The sequence below is a fragment of the Arabidopsis thaliana genome (assembly GCF_000001735.4).
Source record: "Arabidopsis thaliana chromosome 1 sequence".
In the NCBI taxonomy this organism is placed as follows: Eukaryota; Viridiplantae; Streptophyta; class Magnoliopsida; order Brassicales; family Brassicaceae; genus Arabidopsis; species Arabidopsis thaliana.
In genome coordinates, this window is record NC_003070.9 from 8,782,816 (window position 1) to 8,802,659 (window position 19,844).

The 19,844-nt window shown below is 37.5% G+C and overlaps 4 protein-coding genes and 2 pseudogenes across 6 annotated transcripts; 2 read left to right on the forward strand and 4 right to left on the reverse strand.

Moving 5' to 3' along the window:
* The first annotated feature begins 1,220 nt into the window (after positions 1-1,220).
* Positions 1,221-2,819, forward strand: AT1G24881 (F-box family protein). The gene has a single exon (NM_001123876.1). The coding sequence runs from the start codon at positions 1,305-1,307 to the stop codon at positions 2,604-2,606; it is 1,302 nt and encodes a 433-aa protein (NP_001117348.1). The 5' UTR covers positions 1,221-1,304; the 3' UTR covers positions 2,607-2,819.
* A 150-nt stretch (positions 2,820-2,969) lies between these two features.
* On the reverse strand, positions 2,970-5,099 carry AT1G24909 (Glutamine amidotransferase type 1 family protein; the record flags this gene model as incomplete). Its single annotated transcript, NM_102317.1, has 7 exons — positions 2,970-3,434; positions 3,522-3,657; positions 3,753-3,852; positions 3,968-4,078; positions 4,157-4,194; positions 4,283-4,353; positions 4,992-5,099. The coding sequence occupies 7 exons, from the start codon at positions 5,097-5,099 to the stop codon at positions 3,330-3,332; spliced, it is 669 nt and encodes a 222-aa protein (NP_564224.1). The 3' UTR covers positions 2,970-3,329.
* Positions 5,100-6,560: 1,461 nt separating this feature from the next.
* Positions 6,561-9,265, reverse strand: AT1G24938 (annotated as a pseudogene; the record flags this gene model as incomplete). The annotated part of the gene is made up of 8 exons: positions 6,561-6,644; positions 6,694-6,857; positions 7,674-7,759; positions 8,078-8,179; positions 8,473-8,514; positions 8,593-8,736; positions 8,842-9,119; positions 9,212-9,265.
* Positions 9,266-11,005: 1,740 nt separating this feature from the next.
* On the reverse strand, positions 11,006-15,127 carry AT1G24967 (annotated as a pseudogene; the record flags this gene model as incomplete). Its single annotated transcript has 1 exon — positions 11,006-15,127.
* A 1,577-nt stretch (positions 15,128-16,704) lies between these two features.
* Positions 16,705-17,595, reverse strand: AT1G24996 (uncharacterized protein; the record flags this gene model as incomplete). The annotated part of the gene is made up of 2 exons (NM_102320.1): positions 16,705-17,084; positions 17,526-17,595. The coding sequence occupies 2 exons, from the start codon at positions 17,593-17,595 to the stop codon at positions 16,705-16,707; spliced, it is 450 nt and encodes a 149-aa protein (NP_173882.1).
* A 397-nt stretch (positions 17,596-17,992) lies between these two features.
* On the forward strand, positions 17,993-18,769 carry AT1G25025 (uncharacterized protein; the record flags this gene model as incomplete). The annotated part of the gene is made up of 1 exon (NM_102321.1): positions 17,993-18,769. The coding sequence occupies one exon, from the start codon at positions 17,993-17,995 to the stop codon at positions 18,767-18,769; it is 777 nt and encodes a 258-aa protein (NP_173883.1).
* Positions 18,770-19,844: the final 1,075 nt, after the last annotated feature.

The following is a 19,844-nucleotide window of genomic DNA, read 5'->3' on the forward strand; positions in this document are numbered from 1 at the left end:
GCATTTCCGCTCTAGAGACTCGGATCACTTGTGGTATCGACTTCCCACAGGTTCAGTCTAATGGCATTTTGACTTATTTTCTGCTTGTACATAAATTGTTATTGACTTGGTCTGTTGTGTATGATGATGAACTTTACAGGTGCCTGCTATAGGCTGCCAATGGTTTTCTTGGAGACCTATCCATGAGTCTTCTTTTGCAAAGGATATCGCATCATCAAGAACCTTCTGTGTCTATGAAGAGGTTAGTTAGATCCATTGTTGTTGCTTAGGAGCTTTGGAATCAGTAAACTGGTGTTCGTTCTTCAACCATCTGTGTCTGAGGGTTTTGTTTGCAGGTGGAGCGTATGCGTGAAGCAGGGCTCATTAAAGGAGGTTCTCTGGATAACGCCATAGTTTGTAGGTAAATAATCTTGCATATTGATGACTAAAGGGACACAATATTCAACTGAAACTGTCTCTAATGCAGCGCTGAGCATGGATGGATGAATCCTCCTCTGCGGTTTGATGATGAAGCATGTCGACATAAGATTCTTGACCTAATCGGTGACCTCTCCCTTGTTTCACGGGGCGGAAATGGAGGACTCCCCGTGGCTCACATAGTCGCATATAAGGTAAATAATACTAGCTTAACATCTTATAGTTTGCACAAAAAAGAAAAAAAAAAAACATCTTATAGTTTTCTCGAGAAAAGAAAACAATAGTATTATCTTTCAAATGCAGGCGGGTCATGCACTGCACACTGACTTAGCACGTCACCTTACCATGGACTGAAGAGTATGTGCTCGTTGTCAACCATATCCCGCAAAAGCCTTGATCGTTTCTGTTTCTTTTTGGATTCGTTATCCAAAGATGGTACCAATGTGGGATTTTTGTTTGTTCAATGGAAGATCATTACTCTTGTGAATACAGTAAAATTTGTAACATTAAACTATTTTAGGTACTAATCATAGGGACATTTTAACCGATCAAACTGTTCCAAAACCAAATTGAATTGAAACTTAAGTTGTAGTTCAATAATAGTTTTACTCTGTACCAATTTAACATATTGAAACTGAAAATAAAAGAAAATGGAACAGAACTAATAAAAATAATAAAATAATTTAAAACGAAAAAGAATTTGACTTGGATACATTTTTCACATTAGGAAAAGGTAAATTCCTCTCCTTTTTTATTTTTATTTTTTTACTCGTATTTATAATTGTTGTACATTATAACGTATTAGGATACGTATTAAGAGAGAAGAACCCTAATTACTTACGAGAGAGGAGAACCCTAATTTTCAATTGTGGTCGAAAATTGGAAGAATGAGGAGGAGGAGGTGCGATCTTCAACCGAAGAGAACGAGAATGTGCGATCTTCAACCGAAGAGAACGAGTATGTGCGATCTTCCACCGAAGCTGGTAGGGGAGAAGATCCTCACGAGGATTCCGATAACATCTCTGAGAGCGGTGCGATCCACTTGCAAATTATGGAACGCTTTAACCAAAGATCGGGTTCTGGGTAAAGCAGCGGCGCAGTTTTTGGGGTTTATGACGATGGATTCAAAGGTCTGTTCAGTTAGATTCCATCTCCGTCGCAGCAAGGAGGAAGAAGAAGACACGATGGATCTATCTATAAAGCAGGTAGATTTGCTTAATCAAGTCGAGATATCTAGAGTGTATCACTGCGACGGCTTGTTGTTATGCGTGGCTAAGGACAACTCGAGGGTCGTGGTTTGGAACCCTTATTTGGGGCAAACAAGATGGATCAGACCCAGAACAGAATCCAACATAGGAGACAGCTATGCTCTTGGATACGACATCAACCGTAACCACAAAATCTTGAGGATGGTGCAGACAAGAAACGTTTCCGTTTACAGGTACGAAATCTACGACTTGCGCTCTAATTCATGGAGGGTTCTCGAGGTCACTCCCAACGGGGAAATGGACCCTAATCATCCCCTCTACGGCGTTTCTGTGAAGGGAAATACCTACTTTTTTGCGCATGAGGATAGCAGCAGTGGTGAAATTGATGAAGATGGCGACATAATCGATCTTGAAGATTTCTTACTCTGTTTTGATTTTACAACAGAGACATTTGGTCTGCGTCTGCCTCTTCCGTTTCACTCTACTATCGATGCGACTGTGACCCTCTCTTGTGTTAGAGACCAGCAGCTCGCGGTGCTATATCATAATGAGGGTCTTCACAGTGATGATCGGTTTACCACAGTTGAGTTTTGGGTTACTACTAGTATTGAGCCCAACTCTGTGTCCTGGAGCAAGTTTTTGACAGTGGATATGAGACCATTGGCACTCACTGGTGTTCGGTTTGACAATGATATGGGTGCCACCTTCTTCATTGACGAGGATGAGAAAGTCGCTGTGGTTTTCGATCTAGACGGATACCTAAGCACCGAGAGCGCTCGTTACCACACCGCTTTTATCAGTGGAAAGGATGGATTCTTTAAACCTGTGACTCTAGGAGTAGCTCCCAATGTCGGGGAACCTTGTCCCAGAACCGGGCATATTCCGACTACATATCGTCCCCCGCTTGTCTGCTCGTCTACTTACCTTCCGAGTTTAGTGCAAGTCAACCAACAGCGCAAAAGGAAAGAAAGACATGTTTAGTTTTCTGTTCCTTGCAGTTCTCAAGACTGCTAGTCAATTCTCAGTTACATTTCCATGTTATCTTTCTCCTCTTTTAGTTTCTCTTCTCAAACTTACTCTTGTCATGGTTTAAGTTTCTTACTTTTCGTCAGTGAGATGGTTAGGTACCTTATTTGTTTCTTGCATTGTCGTCTGCTAGTAAATTTATCAAAGCATTGTTCTAGTCACTTGTTCACTTGCACCATCCTTAAGCAAAGCATGACATGGTTTCATGTACTGTTAGCCCAATTATGGAGTACATATCTCATATAAGTTAGTCTGTTTCTGCGTTTACTTCTAAGTTAGTCCCAATTATGGAGTACATATCTCATACATATCTTATATATACGAAAAGTGATATCTGATCTCATCTCATGTATGTTGTGTTTCTTACACCATTATGAATACTATCTGGCCTTTACAGGTTCGTCCTGTAGTGAAAGAAGTACTAGACACATTTTGGGTAGGTGCTTAGCTAGGAACCAAATAAAAACTGAAAGACCCTCGGCAATTTTTGTCGCTAGGCATGCTTAAATAACCATAGCTTTCTGCTTTCCACATTTCACAAATTAAGTAAAAGTGGAGGAACAAGTCGAATTTTTATGATAGAAACAATGGGAAGATGGCAAGGAACATTTTGCATTGGCAAATATTATTACAGGGAGGCACTATTCGAACACAGCAGATTTTCTCATTCAGGCTAGTCTACGTCAGCTTCTCGGAATCCTTTTTCTCTACGATTTTGATGAAATTGCGGACAATTGTCTTGCCCTCAGTTGTTATAATACTCTCCGGATGAAATTGAACTCCCTGTGAACAATGTTTACAAGACTTCAAGAGTTCTGTTTTGAATGGAGGGGGCAATAAGATTACAGTACACACTTGTGCGGGTTTTACCTGTATATGCTTGTACTTTCTGTGACGGGCAGCCATAACCAGACCATCTTCTGTCCATGCTGTAACCTCGAGCTCATCACTAGGAAATGTATCTTTTTCGATCACGAGACTGTGATATCTACCTACAATGAAAGGGCTGAAACCAACCAGATTTGTTTTATTACACATTTTTACAGACTTATGATTAACTATATTAGACAACACACAAAAAAAATTGATTTTGATTCATACTTTGATAATCCAGAGAACAAGCCTTCTTCTCCTTTCTCATCATAGTGAACCATTGAGCTTTTCCCATGCATAACACCAAATGGTGACCGCACAATCTTTCCTAATCAATGTTCAAACAAAATTGCATTTAAGCTGTGGATGCATAGAATAAAGAACAAAACCATGTTTGAACACTGATACGGGAAAATAAGATGTCTTGTTTATATGCAACTAACCTCCAAATGCTTCTCCTATACACTGCAAACCCATACATACTCCAAATAAAGGAACAAGTGGTCCGAGTTCCAAAACAGTTTGCAAGGAAATCCCAGAGTCTTGAGGGGTACCTATCAAATTCAAGAAAAGTGTTATCCACTTCTCCAGCATATAATTATAGGAGAAATTTCAGAGGCCAAAATATTTACCAGGTCCAGGAGAAATCAACACTCCTCTTGGATTTTTTCTGCAAGAGGGAGAGAATGATAAAGGAATGAACATCAGTCGATTAGCCAGATTACGTTTTAAACAGAATGCATATAGTTTCTTCTTACCTTTTCAGCTCTTCTACTGTAAGTTCATCATTGCGGTAAACTTCAAAATGGCATTGTAGCTCTCCCATATACTGTAGAAATAGATAGCAATTCTCAAAATTTTGTTTATACTAAAGCAGAAGAAACCATATCAAGAGAACGATCACAATAAATAGTATGCACCTGACACTATTCTGCGTGGAGAACTAGAAGTAAGACATGATCAAATTGTATATTTGGTATCTATGTGCGTTAAGTCAGATATTCAGAGCAGCCAAAATCTCATGAGAAAGCGAGATATTTCAACTAGGAATAACAAATCTAAAGTCAAAAATAGCAACTCAGGAAATCGCCAATTCAAACTTTGAACATGATTAAAGATTCTACTTAAAAGACCAGACTTTAGGCAGCAAAGAAGTGATGTGTTAGCTTTTGCTGGATCAACAATTACTCCTTACAACGACAAACAAGCAACGAGGAGCTTTCGACAATAAGATTCGATGGCACGACATAGCAACGACTCTGATCACATTAACAACAGATGGTCAACATTACATAGTCTTATCTATTAGCAAGTCGAAAGTAGATTGGATTGTGAACTAATGAGATTCTAACATTCAATCACAATGCATATACTTGAATACATTTCTAACAAAATGCAAATTCAGCTGCTTTCACATCAAAAATCTAACGAGCCTAGTAAGATTTGAGATTGTGTTAGAAATGAAACCTGGCAGAGATTGTAAGTGAAGCTGTCGTAATTATCAATCACGATGATAGGACCATTCTGTTTAGAGGAATTGATAACAACGGAAGGTATCGAATTCGATTCTGCCATTTCAATAGAAGCTTCAGCAAATGTACATCTCTACGACTCTTCCCCAAAACTGAAAACTCCTATATCACAGAAGTATATTTGGGATCTAAGTGAGATATTCAGAGCAGCCAACAAGGAATAACCCAATCTAACAATAGCAACTCAGAAAATCACCAATTTTCAAACTTTAAACAAGATAAAAGACTTAAAAGACCAGACTGTAGGCAGCTAAGAAGTAATGTATTAGCTATTGCTGAATCAAAAATTACTCCTGGCAAGGACAAAGAAGCAAGGAGGAGCTTTTTCAAATATATACAAAACCAAAAAAAATTACTCATCTAGAGAACTAGTCTTACGTGAATAAGATTCGATGGTGCCGCATAACGACTCAGTCTGATCACATAACAAGAGAGAAATTACATTACATAGTCTTGTATATAAGCAAGTCGAGACTAGATTGATTGTGAAATAAAGAGATTCTAACAATCAATCGAGATGCATACTTGAATACAATTCATATGAATCAAGGACTTGCAATTAGCCAGGACCCTAATTGATTAAGACATGGTTGACCAAAAAAACAAAACTATTAGAAATTATGGTCAAAGTAGTAGCTACAGAGATTAGAAATCTATTCCAATGGTCTTAGCTCTAACGTCAACAAAGGTTTAATCATCCCCTAAACTTCAAGTTTCAACTTAGTCCGAATCAGGAGAAAGACTATGAGGGAAGTTATTTGGACAAATGGTTTAATGCTCTACTAAAGGGGAATCGATCAGATTCTAATTGTAACATTTTGGGTACCTGGAGGTTGAAGATCCTTCGAAGAACGAAGTGAGCCGCCTCGCGAACATTCTGTTCAGGTGATGTTGACCCGACTCGCTGATTCGACCCGGAGCTGGTTTTGAAACGGTCAAGGATATAAGTGGCGCTGGATTGATGAGGAAATCGCTATCAATTGAGATAGACTGCGAATAGTACGAGAACACCATCATTTTGGATGCTTTGACGCAGATTCATTCATGGCTTCTAGGTCTTTTATTACTTCATTAGTTGTTGACTTAAAGAAATATATCTAAGTAACGTTTAATGATGTGGGGGATATTAAGCAGCCAGGTTTTACACTCAGCTATAGTCATCTTTTCGTATAAGCATCTAATTCGACAAATGTATAGTATAGTCATCTTTTCGTATAAGCATATATAGTATAGTCATCGTATAAGCATATATACCGTTTTCAATTTAATGGTCACACGATCCTTTCTGAAAAAAAAAAAAAAATTATCATTAAACAAGCTTCTGATCAACAAAATAATATCCCAAAAAGGTGGATTAAATTTTTGTTTTCTTCATAGACATAAGGAAATTAACTTTACAGTCTGACCATTGATTAACTTTCAGCAATGTGCACAACTGCCATTTTGATAACACCATAGTTTAAGATGCCAAAAAAACAAAGGAAGATGGAGCGAGAAAGATGAATTACGCTATAGGAATTGATTTTCCTCTTAAGTGCTCAAGTCTCACTTTAAATTCAACTATCACGGATGAGCCAAATGCCCAGCCCTAAACAAAAAGATTAACTTAGTAATTGATACCTTGTAGAAAGACAAACCGTGAGATCAGTGAAAGTGGTAAGTTGCCTGGATATCACGAAAGTGTCAAGACTCTTCTCTTCACCATCTTTAATCATATCTTCCATCATATGAATCTTCAGCATCTTGAATTGACGATCGAAGACAGGCTTGTAGAGATGACTCAAACGTGTACCACAATGGCCTCATAATATAGATGCAAGATTATTATGATTGAATGACGATTCTTCGGATGCATATGTAGGAATAAACACTGCGTCATACGAGTTCTCATAACCATCAATTCACTTTCGAATAGAAATGGTAAATTTTCATTACAAACTGATCCAAGCACTTCAAGACCTAATGAGAACAAAGTAAATCAACACAAAGACAGTGTCCGGACTTTTGATAGGATTTATTTTTTAAAAGGTATTTCGCATATAAACTTCTTAACATAGATCTCTACATATATAGACAAAATGAAATAAATACAAAGATGTGCTTCATAAGTTCTCAACAAAGCCCAAGTAATCTCCACAATAAGGCTTATTTATAAGTCCTCTAATCTGAGTGACTTCAATGATTCTTCCAGCCCAAAACAAGGCTTCTCTCCTCCAGAAAAATAATTAGGATTATTATATTATTATTTGTTTTGTTTCCTCGAATAAAAAAGAGAATCCGAGAACTTTTTAAGACAAAAGCCAAGTCTTCGAAACCTTATGAGATGTGATAGGGTTACAAGGGTAAAACAGGAACTCAGAATAAAAATATGAGAATATTACACGTAGAGGCACTATTTCAAAACTTTGGACACAATAGAACACTTTAAAACCATTAGTCACTTTAACTCAGTATAATTACCCCTTTACCCTGAAATCGTTGGTTTAATAAAACATAACAAATTTAGCCGGTTTTCTCTAATCCGGTTCCGGTTGAACCACGTATTATCAGTTACTGTCATTTACCAACACGATTGTAAAATCTTCATTTACCAACACGATTGTAAAAAACCGCTTACCCAGTAAAAACCCTAATTTACTGTATCTCCACATCGCCACTGCTCCCAATCCGTCGCCTGCTCCGAATCCGGCGACTCCTCCGTCGCTGTCCATCAATCCGCCACTCAGGCGAGTCTATACTCGCTGAATAAAAACCAAATAGTAATTTCCCCCAAATCTCTGCAATAATCGAATTCGATTTCGATTTATTGTTCTCGTAAGCCAGATTCATTAGCATTCCAGTTGATTCTCACTGATCGGAATACTCAATGGAAGGTACAAATCGTTTCCAATCATCTTATTTTGGTCCAATTAACTCAGAAGAAGAAATCCTCTTCTCGCTGAATGTTTCTGCAATTTTTTTTTTGAATCGAAAAATGTTTCCCAATTGTTTGTAGCTAAGCACAGACGTTTGTACAAATACTCGTTAATAATCGTTATCTCTTGAACTGGTTTCTTGCCAATGAACAGGGTCGACATCTCAGGAACCATCTTCTCAGTGGGATTCAAACCTTCCAAATAGACTCTTCGCCACCGATCATTATCCGAGGGGAAGGCTGAACGTATACTCTAGACCGGATATTCTATCCTTTATCAAGAAGGTTTTTGATGGGACAGAGGAATTAGATTTTATACTTCAGTCTTGCTTTGGTCCTTTATTCCATTTGCCAGTTAGTAGGGTTGCGACTTCGGGTAAGGTCATTCATGCCTTGTTATGTAGACAGTTGCTTACTAAGAAAAAGTATGAGTTTTGGACAGTTTTTGGTGGACACCCAATGAGATTTTCACTACTAGAATTTGCTTCCGTGACTGGCTTACCTTGTGGGGAGTTTCCTGACGAGTATGACCCTGAAGATTCTCCTGTTTATGATGATGGCAAGAAGAGCTACTGGAATGAGTTAATTGGTCCAGACAAGACGGTTACATTAGGCGAGATACTTCGGACGGGTGAGCTGACGAGCTGCTTGAGACTGGCGAGCTGATGAGCTGACGAGATGCTTCAGACGGGTGAGCTGACGAGCTGGTTGAGACGGGAGAGCTGACGAGCTGCTCTTAGTCTCTAAGTGTCCTCGCGGAATCCCCCTTTGACAAGACATGCTATTCCGTATTTATAGCCTTCTGCGTGTAATGACATCTTTACAATCATTCAATAATGAAATGGCGCCTTTCATGTCGAGAGAACAGAACCCTAGCCTCAAGCTCTGGAGATACATAGCGTAAGGGTTTCTTTTTGCAAGACATTTGGAGTAGAATGAGAAGTGAACAGAGTCGGGTGAAGACATGTTGATGAAGTCAGGGCTTTTATCTAAACGAACTCGGGATAGTGTCTCGACAGAGAAAGCTGCAGATTTCCCTTCATGACCAGATTTAATCCAGTTTTTCAGAGCCTCAATTCCTTCTTCTGAAACGTGGCTAACAATTAGTGCGAGAATTGGTTCCGGAATGTATAATCTTGCAATCTTCCTCTGTTGACAACGAAGACGAAAGTTTATAGAAGTTACATATACTTTGTGGAATGAATGTAAACTATATTGTTTAAAAAATTGAAAAATTTAACCTGTGTGTCGCTAGATTGTGTGATAGAGTGTAGACATTTCGATGATGTACTCATTTTGTCAATTTGTTGCGAATAACGAAAGAGTAAGATGTGATGGAGAGAGAAGTTTTAGTACTGATCAAAACGGTTTAGAAATGAGTAATAAAAACAGAGTAATTAATTGGATGTTTCTCTTAATAGGTCACAATCGTGAGGGATGAAGCTTAGTGGGGAGTACGGGTTCAGTTAATATTCACTATATATTAACTCTAAATATAAAAGCTACCACTTGAATTCCATTAAACCAATTTCATATACAAAAACGCAAGTCATAGTTCTGAAACAACTCAAATCATTTGTATAATAATTGTGACACCTTTTAGTTGTTGATTATTAAGCTTTTGGAAAACGGTTTATAGGGATGGCAAATGATTTGAGTTGTTTCATAATTAGCTCGAATGATTTACAAATCAACAACACAGTTTACAAACAGAGGTCAAAATTAATATTTTTGTGTATTTTGAACTATTGTTGATTTGTAAATCTTAATATAAATGTCATCCAGTCATAGTGAATTATTCAATCAGACAAACGAATTAATACAGTTATGTTGTGGATGGATTCATATGGATACATTAACAATTATCTTTCTCTTTCAACATGAAAGATAAATCTAAAATTCCTTCTACCGGAAATATTGAGATACTGTTGTATAGCGGAAATATTCCCACCATCAGGTTTTAAACTAGGATTTTTTTGGTTCGAGCATAATTCGGGGACATTATGGTTAGAGCACAATTATAGTTAGATCATTATCTTTTTTTTTTTTTTTTTTTTTTTTTTTTTTTAATTATTATTACGTTTATTATGAGAAGATAATTATGGTTAGCTCTCCAGTGTTTAAGTTTCTTCCATTCCCCATTCCTACAAAATAATCTTATCTCTACATTGCTGTTGAATGTTTTAGTGGTTTGTATCATATTATTTGTTTGTTCCATCCATAACCCCATTTATTTTCAAGTTCATCTAACATTTATATCAGTTAACAATGCGAAGAGAAATAAATAATTTTGAGTATTTTGAACTATTGTTGATTTGTAAATCATTCGAGCTAATTATGATTACAAATACGTTAAAACCAGTCATAGTGAATTATTCAATCAGACAAACGAATTTATACAGTTATGTTGTGGATGAATTAATATGGATATATTAACAATTATCTTTCTCTTTCACCATGAAAGACAAATCTAAAATTCCTTCTACGGGAAATATTGAGAAACTGTTGTATAGCAGGAATATTCCCACAATCAGGTTTAAAACTGGGATTATTATGGTTCGAGACAAATCCGGGAACATTATGGTTAGAGCACAATTATAGTTAGATCATTATCCTTTTTTTTTAGTTTTATTTTTTTTAGTTTTAATTATAATCGTTTATTATAGATAATTATCCAGTGTTGAGCATAATTATATACAGTTACTAAACAATCACGATTTGTTTAACTTTCTTCCATTCCCCATTCCATCCGATGAATATTTATATGTCTATCCACAAGCCCCAGACCAATCAGATATAACCAATCTTAAGTATTTTTGGAATTAGTATAGTCGGAAAATTTTGCTATGCATGCTCCAAAATCGAAAGAGTCCCTATAAGTTATGATAAACGAGAAAGATGTTCACTAGTTTAAACGTTAAATACAAGAGAGAAATACAACTTCATAATAAGATTACATTAATAAACTAGATAAAAGAGGGAAACAGAAGAGATAGTTATATTCTGAAAGTGAGTTACTCATGTTTTTAAATAAACTAGGAAAGCAAAAGGATGTCTCTGAAGAGGAAGAAGTAGACGCAATGTGAACATCTCTCACCATTATATTCGTTGTAAAATTCATGGATGACCCAACAGTCTGGATAATCCTCATAATGAAAGAGCTCAGCGTAAGATCCGAATCGTTTTGGTTCCAAATCAGAAATGTGGTCAATTAGTGTCTTGGCCATGATATCTACATCTGTAAAACACTTGTTCTCTCGTTTGAAAGTATTAAACGCGTCTAATACTTCATTACCTGCGCAGCGGTTTAGCGCAATGTAAAGAAGCTTGGCTATAGGAATGACATCTTTACAATCATTCAGTAATGAAATGGCGCCTTTCATGTCGAGAGAACAGAACCCTAGCCTCAAGCTCTGTAGATACATAGCGTAAGGGTTTCTTTTTGCAAGACATTTGGAGTAGAATGAGAAGTGAACAGAGTCGGGTGAAGACATGTTGATGAAGTCAGGGCTTTTATCTAAACGAACTCGGGATAGTGTCTCGACAGAGAAAGCTGCAGATTTCCCTTCATGACCAGATTTAATCCATATGGATAAGAAAACGGTATTGCAGAGGATTCCGATACAATCAGGATATAAAATCAGCAATAACTAATTATAAGAACTGAAATATTTTACAAAAAACATAGCAACTAGTTTTACAATAAGAACTGAAATATTAACAACTTAAATTCAAAAAATACAATTTTTCATTGGATTAGATCAACATGTCCTGTTATGACCCAATCTAAAAAAAACAAATACAAGTACTCAAAATGGATTAGAACTACTTTAACTGTTAAAAAAACATCTCCATATGGATACGGCTTTACGGATAAGCAAACGGTATTGCAGATGTTTGTGATACAATCAGGATATGTTTCAGCAATAACTAATTATAAGAACTGAAATATTTTACACATAAGATAATAGAAAATTGGATAGTTCTATCTGTATACAATTACGTTGAATAGAGATTTGTATCATAAAATATATTAATAATTGGTGCAATCAAGCTTTACTTTGAATCAAATCAACAAAAATACCTTTAATCATTACATAAATTAATGGCTTTACAAAAAATAATCTAAAAAAACAACTACAATTACTAAAAATGAATATAACTACTTTTCATGTTAAAACATCATCTCCATATGGATAAGAGTTTGTGGATAGTTAAACGGGATTGCACAGACTTGCGGTTTAGCAAGATATGCTAATTATAGACTATTTTAACACAATAAATAAACATATATACTTATATTTGGTACATCAAGAACTAGGTTTACAGAAACGAAAAAACATTTATGGGAATATCTTACAATAAGAAATGAAATATTTTACAAAAACATGGAAACTAGTTACAGATCATACATTAATTAACAACTTAAATTCAAAAATAAAATTTCTCATTGGATTAGATCAACTTGTCCTGTTATGACCCAATCTAAAAAAATCAACTACAAGTACTCAAAATGGATTAGAACTACATTACCTATTAAAAAGCATCTCCATATGGATACGGCTTTATGGATAAGCAAACGGTATTGCAGAGGTTTGCGATACAATCAAGATATGTTTCAGCAATAACTAATTATAAGAACTGAAATATTTTACAAACAACATAGCAACTAGTTTTACAATAAGAACTGAAATATTTTACAAAAAAAAATAGCAACTACTTAATCATCATACATATATTAATTCAAATTGGATTAGAACAACTTGTCCTGTTATGACCCAATCCTTTGCAGCGTGAGCACCTGTTCTGCTGCGTCCTTCCTGTCTTAGGTTTCTACGTTTACCATGTTAACCAACATGTTGCATTAGTTTGGTTAGTTTTTCAAAAGATTAGACAATGTACGAGATTTACAAAATATTTATCTAACCTTATATTCCCCTGTTGATGGTATTCTTGCTACCTTAGGCCTCCCTGATGGTCTCCGAGTATATGGTGGAAGCATGGAACGGTGTGGGATCTCTTCGGGTATGTCTTCTTCTTTGCCATTTGCTTCAGGGAATACTGCTCCTTTGTAACTCGCAACCCATGAGTGTGGTTTGAAATAATCATCAACTAAAGCCTTGTACGAGAGGTTAATGCTATTGGCAGCCACCAAAGCATGACCACATGGTATCTTCAGTTTATCATATCTCTTGCAGGTGCACTGCTTCTTTTCTAGATCAACAACATTGCTACCACCTAGCTTCCCAACTACCTCGTAGCTCCAGCTGGTTACCCTACCAACCTTGCTTCCACTTGATGTTGTCAAGTTTTTTGAAATTTGCTTGTCAACCTCCGGAGGTACTGGACCTGAATGTGCTTGTGACTTCTTCCGACGCGCGTTGAACCAACGTGTCAACATAGACCTAATAAATCTTAGCAATTCCACAATATGTGACGATCTCCCCTTGAACAACGCCTTGTTTAACGTTTCAGCAATATTGCTAGTCATCAGATTGAAACGCTGGCCAGGGAAATATAGCCTTGTCCAATGAGCCATCCCTACGTCGTGTAGATACTTTATGCAAAGGGGGTTAATGGCATTAATCTGATTATAAAGCGTTTTAAACTTTCCACTCGTAAACTCATATCCAGCGTTTTTCACTAACTGCGTCAATCCTCTGTTCTTGAACCTTGCTTGTATATTCCTACATAGGTGAATAATACATGCACCATGATGTGCTTGCGGAAATACCTTCTTCACCCCTACCTTTATCGATTCGTGCCTATCTGATAATATAGTGAGTGTGTTGCTGTCAGCTATTATCCTCTCCAACTTTGTAAAGAACCAAGTCCATGCATCATCGTTCTCACTATCCACCACAGCAAATGCGAGTGGATACACTTGGAAGTTTGCATCTTGACCACTTGCTGTGAGTAAACCCCCTTGTATTTTCCTTTCAAATGTGTTCCATCCACACCCAAAATCCTTCTCAGATGCTTAAAACCTTGTATTGAAGCCCCAAAAGCTAAAACATATATAAAAACCTCTCTTTCCTTTCATCTTCAATATCAGGTTCGGTTTCTATATGTGTTATCGTCCCTAGATTTGTTAACTTCAGAAGATGCAAATATTCAGCCAAATTGCTATAAGACTCTTCATCACTCCCGCCAACATCTGTTAAAGCTGATTCCCTAGCTCTCCAACACTTTTTGTATGACGCAGAAACCCTCAAATCTTCTAGTACAAGTTGCTGAAGATCCATTGGAACAGGACCAGCAGAAGCTTCACTGTATTTTGCCTTAAATACAGATGCAATCACCTTTGACGTTGCTTTCTTCATGTACTGCCTTCTAGTATCAACCGAACATGTGTGTTGAAGCTGCGCTTTCTTAATTTCATAGTAACCTGTGCCATTCATTACAGTGGCCAATATTCTCCAATCACATTTCTCATCTGAGCAACTGAGAACAAAATAATTCCATTTTGTTCTTGTTTGCTTGAAATGAAACTGATTCTTTATCGCAAATATAGCCAATCCTATTTGGCAATCTTCTTTGCTCGCATACACTTTTCCCTGGTATATACCTTTACCATCATCATCAATGTCCAAATCAGGTAAGTTATCAACTTCATACTCGATGTCCTCAAACAAAGGTGGGATGTCAAACTCCTCGTCATCCACTTCCTCCAACTTTTTGACCTCATTACTCGTTTCCTGAGAGCTTCCAACTCCACCGACCATCTTTCCTTTCATAACTTGTGGGGTCTTTTTTGTATGCTCTGTCTTTATACTTTCGCCAGCCCCATTCACATATATAGCGTGATCAAAGACTCCGCTGCCAGTACAGAAAACCACTTCATCCGGATTGGAGCCCACAACCTTATTGTTAGACCCGTACCTTACATCTAAACCTCCTGTTGCCATCAACTCATTAGCATTGGAGCCACCATAATCATCTGTTAAGAAATTTGACCAAAACTCCTTATCATAACCGCCACAGGGCATACTATCTTCAGGTTTTTCCGTGACTGCTTCAACTTCCTCTGTATCGTTATCAACGAAAAACAACTTTTCAACATCATTGTTAAAACCTTCGTTATCAGTATCATTCCGTGACGATTTATGCCCACTGTTACTTCCTATGTTTGCTTCTGCTTGTTCCAATTCCTCCATGAATTCGTCATCACGAGGAGTCAACACAATTGTAGGAGTTTTTGAAACAAATACAAGTACTCAAAATGGATTAGAACTACTTTAACTGTTAAAAAAACATCTCCATATGGATATGGCTTTATGGATAAGCAAACGGTATTGCAGATGTTTGTGATACAATCAGGATATGTTTCAGCAATAACTAATTATAAGAACTGAAATATTTTACACATAAGATAATAGAAAATTGGATAGTGATAATAACTGAGTGACTTCAATGATTCTTCCAGCCCAAAACAAGGCTTCTCTCCTCCAGAAAAATAATTAGGATTATTATATTATTATTTGTTTTGTTTCCTCGAATAAAAAAGAGAATCCGAGAACTTTTTAAGACAAAAGCCAAGTCTTCGAAACCTTATGAGATGTGATAGGGTTACAAGGGTAAAACAGGAACTCAGAATAAAAATAAGTTAATCGAGAAAGCTCCAAATAAACACCACTCGTCCGCCTCTCTGTCTCTCACCAAAATAAAAAACTCAATCTCTCTCTCTCTCTCTCTCCATCGAGAAACACTAAACTGCTATAATCATTACCTCTCTTCGATTTCTCAAACCCTATCTGGCTCTCTACCCATATGCTTCAGATCCGCATTAAAAAAGCTAAGTTTTTTGTTATGTCCTTCTTTCTTATTTGATCAGTTTGTTCTTGTTTCACGATTTTAACCTGAGATTTTTTATATATTTTCTCCAGATCTGCTATCCGCAGTCATCTGTTCATAGGAAAAGGCAAGTTTTTTTTCCATCTCTACTTCAGATCTGAAAAAGATGGATTGTTCTTCTTGTGTTGTCCGGTTTCATCAATTTAATCTGTTCTTTGTTATTATATTTTACAGATCTGGCTTTACTTTTAGAGATTATCTCAGATCCAGCCTTTTACCCAATTGAAGGCAAGTTCACATACTCTGTTTTTTTTGTCTTGGTTTTAATTTCTCGGTTTTTTACATGTAACAGATGTTTTAAGCATGATTTTTTGTTTAAACAGTTTGTTTTTCCTACCCTTAAAACTTCTCTGAATTAATATCCCATTTATATGACCACTCTAATGTCTTCTTATACGACTACGCAAGTGTTGCATATTCTTGACCTTTTCACACTTCATTTGCATTTTAGTCTAACAATATAAATCCGCAAATATCTTGTGTTTATACTTATTGAAATTAGTCTTCCGACATATATAATCTAGGATCTATTTGGATTATTTGGGCCATCAGTCTCATTCGTTTCATTAACATCTGAGTCTTTGAACTTTGTTTATCTTTCCTAGCTTGATATTTTAATATTAGTTTTTTTGCGCCTCTTTGTTTTTGATCATTTATTCTCTCAATTGGATAGTATAGTGAAGTAAATAATGTAGCTATGACTTTACCTGTAGCATTTACCTGTAGCATCTTAAAAATATGAATTAAAAATGATTTAGCTAATTTGGGCTTATGTTTATAAGCATAGAAGTTTATACTACAAGTTCGTTTAGATTTTTCCAGTATCAACTCAAACATAGTTTTTACTCAAGCATAGTTTTTACTCAAGCATAGTTTTTACTCACACTAAAACCCACATGTAGTGTGCAAAAGTAAGTACCCCCCCACCTCTGTTCCTCACGGTTTTTCTGCAAAGGACCCACCCTCCTTGAACTTCAGCGTCCATCACAATGTCCCCATCATCATCAAACCTGTACAAGCCAGTGGCGATCCTAACATTGTAGAAGTTGATAGCATTTTTGCAAGTGGAGGGAGCACTTGTGTTTCTCCACGTATTGCTGTCTTGATTAAAGCGGTTGTCAACTCTGTAAAGTCCCTCTACTTCAATAGGTATGGTAAATGAGTTTGATTCTGGGAATAGGTTGTGGTTGTTATAAAGAATGCTCCACTCAGCAGCGTTGAGCCAGCGCTGTGTTGATGTTTGAAGCACAGCTGCTACATCTGTCAAAAATAGCAACCAAACATATGAGATTTATATATATATTATAAGCAACTGTTTTATTCTGAAATTTTTAAATCTTGCCTTAATTGTACAAATTCCATAGATCTAGGAGACTATTCTAAGATTCCATAGATCTGTAACACTGTGCTACGATTTCTACACTGTTCTAAGATTCCATAGATCTGTAACACTGTACTACGATTTCTACACTGTTCTAAGATTCCATAGATCATAACTTTTCTAAGATTTCTACACTGTTACCAATTCCATAGATTGTAGCCTCGATTTCCCAAATTCACAGATCTACTCTAATTTTAAATACATTCCTCCAATTCCCAAACTCACCAATGTTTCTTGATACTTTCAATTTCAATTTCTTTATTACCCCAAATTCGCTACCCCTATATCTTGCTTCTGAGAATATAATCGTTTTTTATTACCTTCATTTCCTTCAGGTAGGTCCATATGCTGAAGATTTATCGCAGGAGCGACCACTACGGGAGCCGCCATTGGAGATTCTCTGTGAGAGAGAGAGAGAGAAATAGTTTGAGAATCAATCTTCTGTATTTTATTGTGTAGATCAAGTTATTTAGTATATGCTAGTACTTATGGTTAAAATAGACTATTATTAAAATTCAAAAGTAATAAAGCCAACGAGTACACTAAACTCAGATTATATTTTCCAAAACTATTGCTAAAGAATATCAATACGTACACTAGATATAGAAATCGGAATTAGGTACGTTGTGATCCATTTCAGCTACTGTTAGGGGTAAGATTTGGGCTTGCTTGGCCCAAGGCCCAAATCCAAGTCAAAGGCCTAAGCAGAATGTTAAGTCAAGAGGGTAGGCTCGTCAAAATCCTGGAGGAGTGTCCTACACGCAGAAGGCTATAAATACGGAATAGCATGTCTTGTCAAAGGGGGATTCCGCCGGACACGCAGAGACACAGAGCAGCTCGTCAGCTCACCCGTCCGAAGTATCCCGCCAGCCGGTCCGTCTCAAGCAGCTCGTCAGCTCACCCGTCTCAAGCAGCTCGTCAGCTCTCCCCTCCGAAGTATCCCGCCAGCCGGTCCGTATCAAGCAGCTCGTCAGCTCACCCGTCTCAAGCAGCTCGTCAGCTCTCCCCTCCGAAGTATCCCGCCAGCCGGTCCGTCTCAAACAGCTCGTCAGCTCACCCGTCTCAAGCAGCTCGTCAGCTCACCCGTCCGAAGTATCCCGCCAGCCGGTCCGTCTCAAGCAGCTCGTCAGCTCACCCGTCTCAAGCAGATCGTCAGCTCACCCGTCTCAAGCAGCTCGTCAGCTCTCCCCTCCGAAGTATCCCGCCAGCCGGTCCGTCTCAAGCAGCTCGTCAGCTCACCCGTCTCAATCAGCTCGTCAGCTCTCCCCTCCGAAGTATCCCGCCAGCCGGTCCGTCTCAAACAGCTCGTCAGCTCACCCGTCCGAAGTATCCCGCCAGCCGGTTCGTCTCAAGCAGCTCGTCAGCTCACCCGTCTCAAGCAGCTCGTCAGCTCACCCGTCTCAAGCAGCTCGTCAGCTCACCCGTCTCAAGCAGCTCGTCAGCTCACCCGTATCAAGCAGCTCGTCAGCTCACCCGTCCAAAGTACCTCGTCTGCCCATCCATCTTGAGTAACTCGTTTACTCGTCCGTCCGAAGTGTCTCTCCGACCTGCCCGCCCAAAATAACTAACCTACTCGCACGTCTCGAGAAGCCATCCAGCTCGTCGCACATCTGCCGGCTCGTCAATTACCTGCCGACCTTCCTCCAATAATGGCCTAGCTCGTTTATCACAATATGAACTACGTGTGGCTTGATCCCTTTCTAAGGGTACGTAGGCAACCTTTTACAAGGTTCAGCTATAAAACGAATAAACTCTATTCTTCCTCGGAAGATCGTCTTCCGGCCTCAAGCTCGTCTTTCATCTACAATCGGCTCGTTCTTACTCCATTTATGCTCGTTGAAGAAATCATCATTTGTAATCCGTCCAATCCGCCTAAGTCGCGGGCTCGTCATTAATAGAAAGATTCTTCTTCCTTCCCTAGAGATCCCATTTTCGTACTTGTGTGATTCGTGCATCAACAGCTACCATAAACTATTAATTGTAGTGAGTAAGTGGACTTTAGATTCATATAGAGTTATGCGATTCGGTTGAACGTATCATACGAATCTCAGTGTCTACCTAATTAATACACATATAATGCAAAAAGAACAAACGCATACTATAGATGATAAGACGTGATTGGACACATTAAACACATAGTTTACGGCATTACATAAACCGATACACATAATTAATTACGTGTTACTTCTGTGGCGTGTAGTAGAAAGACTAGCTGCATATGGCACCTAATTAATACTCATATATGGTTCATGCGAAATGCTGATATGTATAAGGTAATATATACCACCACTTTGGTACCACAATGCAACATCTAAATTCGATTATGATAAGCTATGATAAGCTATCTTCTCAATATCAATTAATCGCTTCTTTATTCTAATACCACTCCTTAATATATGCCTATCATATCATTATTTCACAACGCATGTTTACTTTTGTTATGAAATAGTTTTGTTTAAAGGGTGGTAACGTAATTTATGGGTTCCATTAGGATTGTGATTTATTTTCTCTCCTCATCCTTATGCATGTAAGAATTTGCATTTTTATAAATATATACTATGAATTCAGTCCAACCTTACAGTGTGAACAATTTAATTAAACGAAGCATAATCCTAAAAGAAAATAAAACTAAAAAAAAA

Excerpts from the sequence above, each read along its gene's own strand:
- AT1G24881 (NM_001123876.1), top strand. The coding sequence starts at position 1,305 with ATGAGGAGGAGGAGGTGCGATCTTCAACCGAAGAGAACGAGAATGTGC.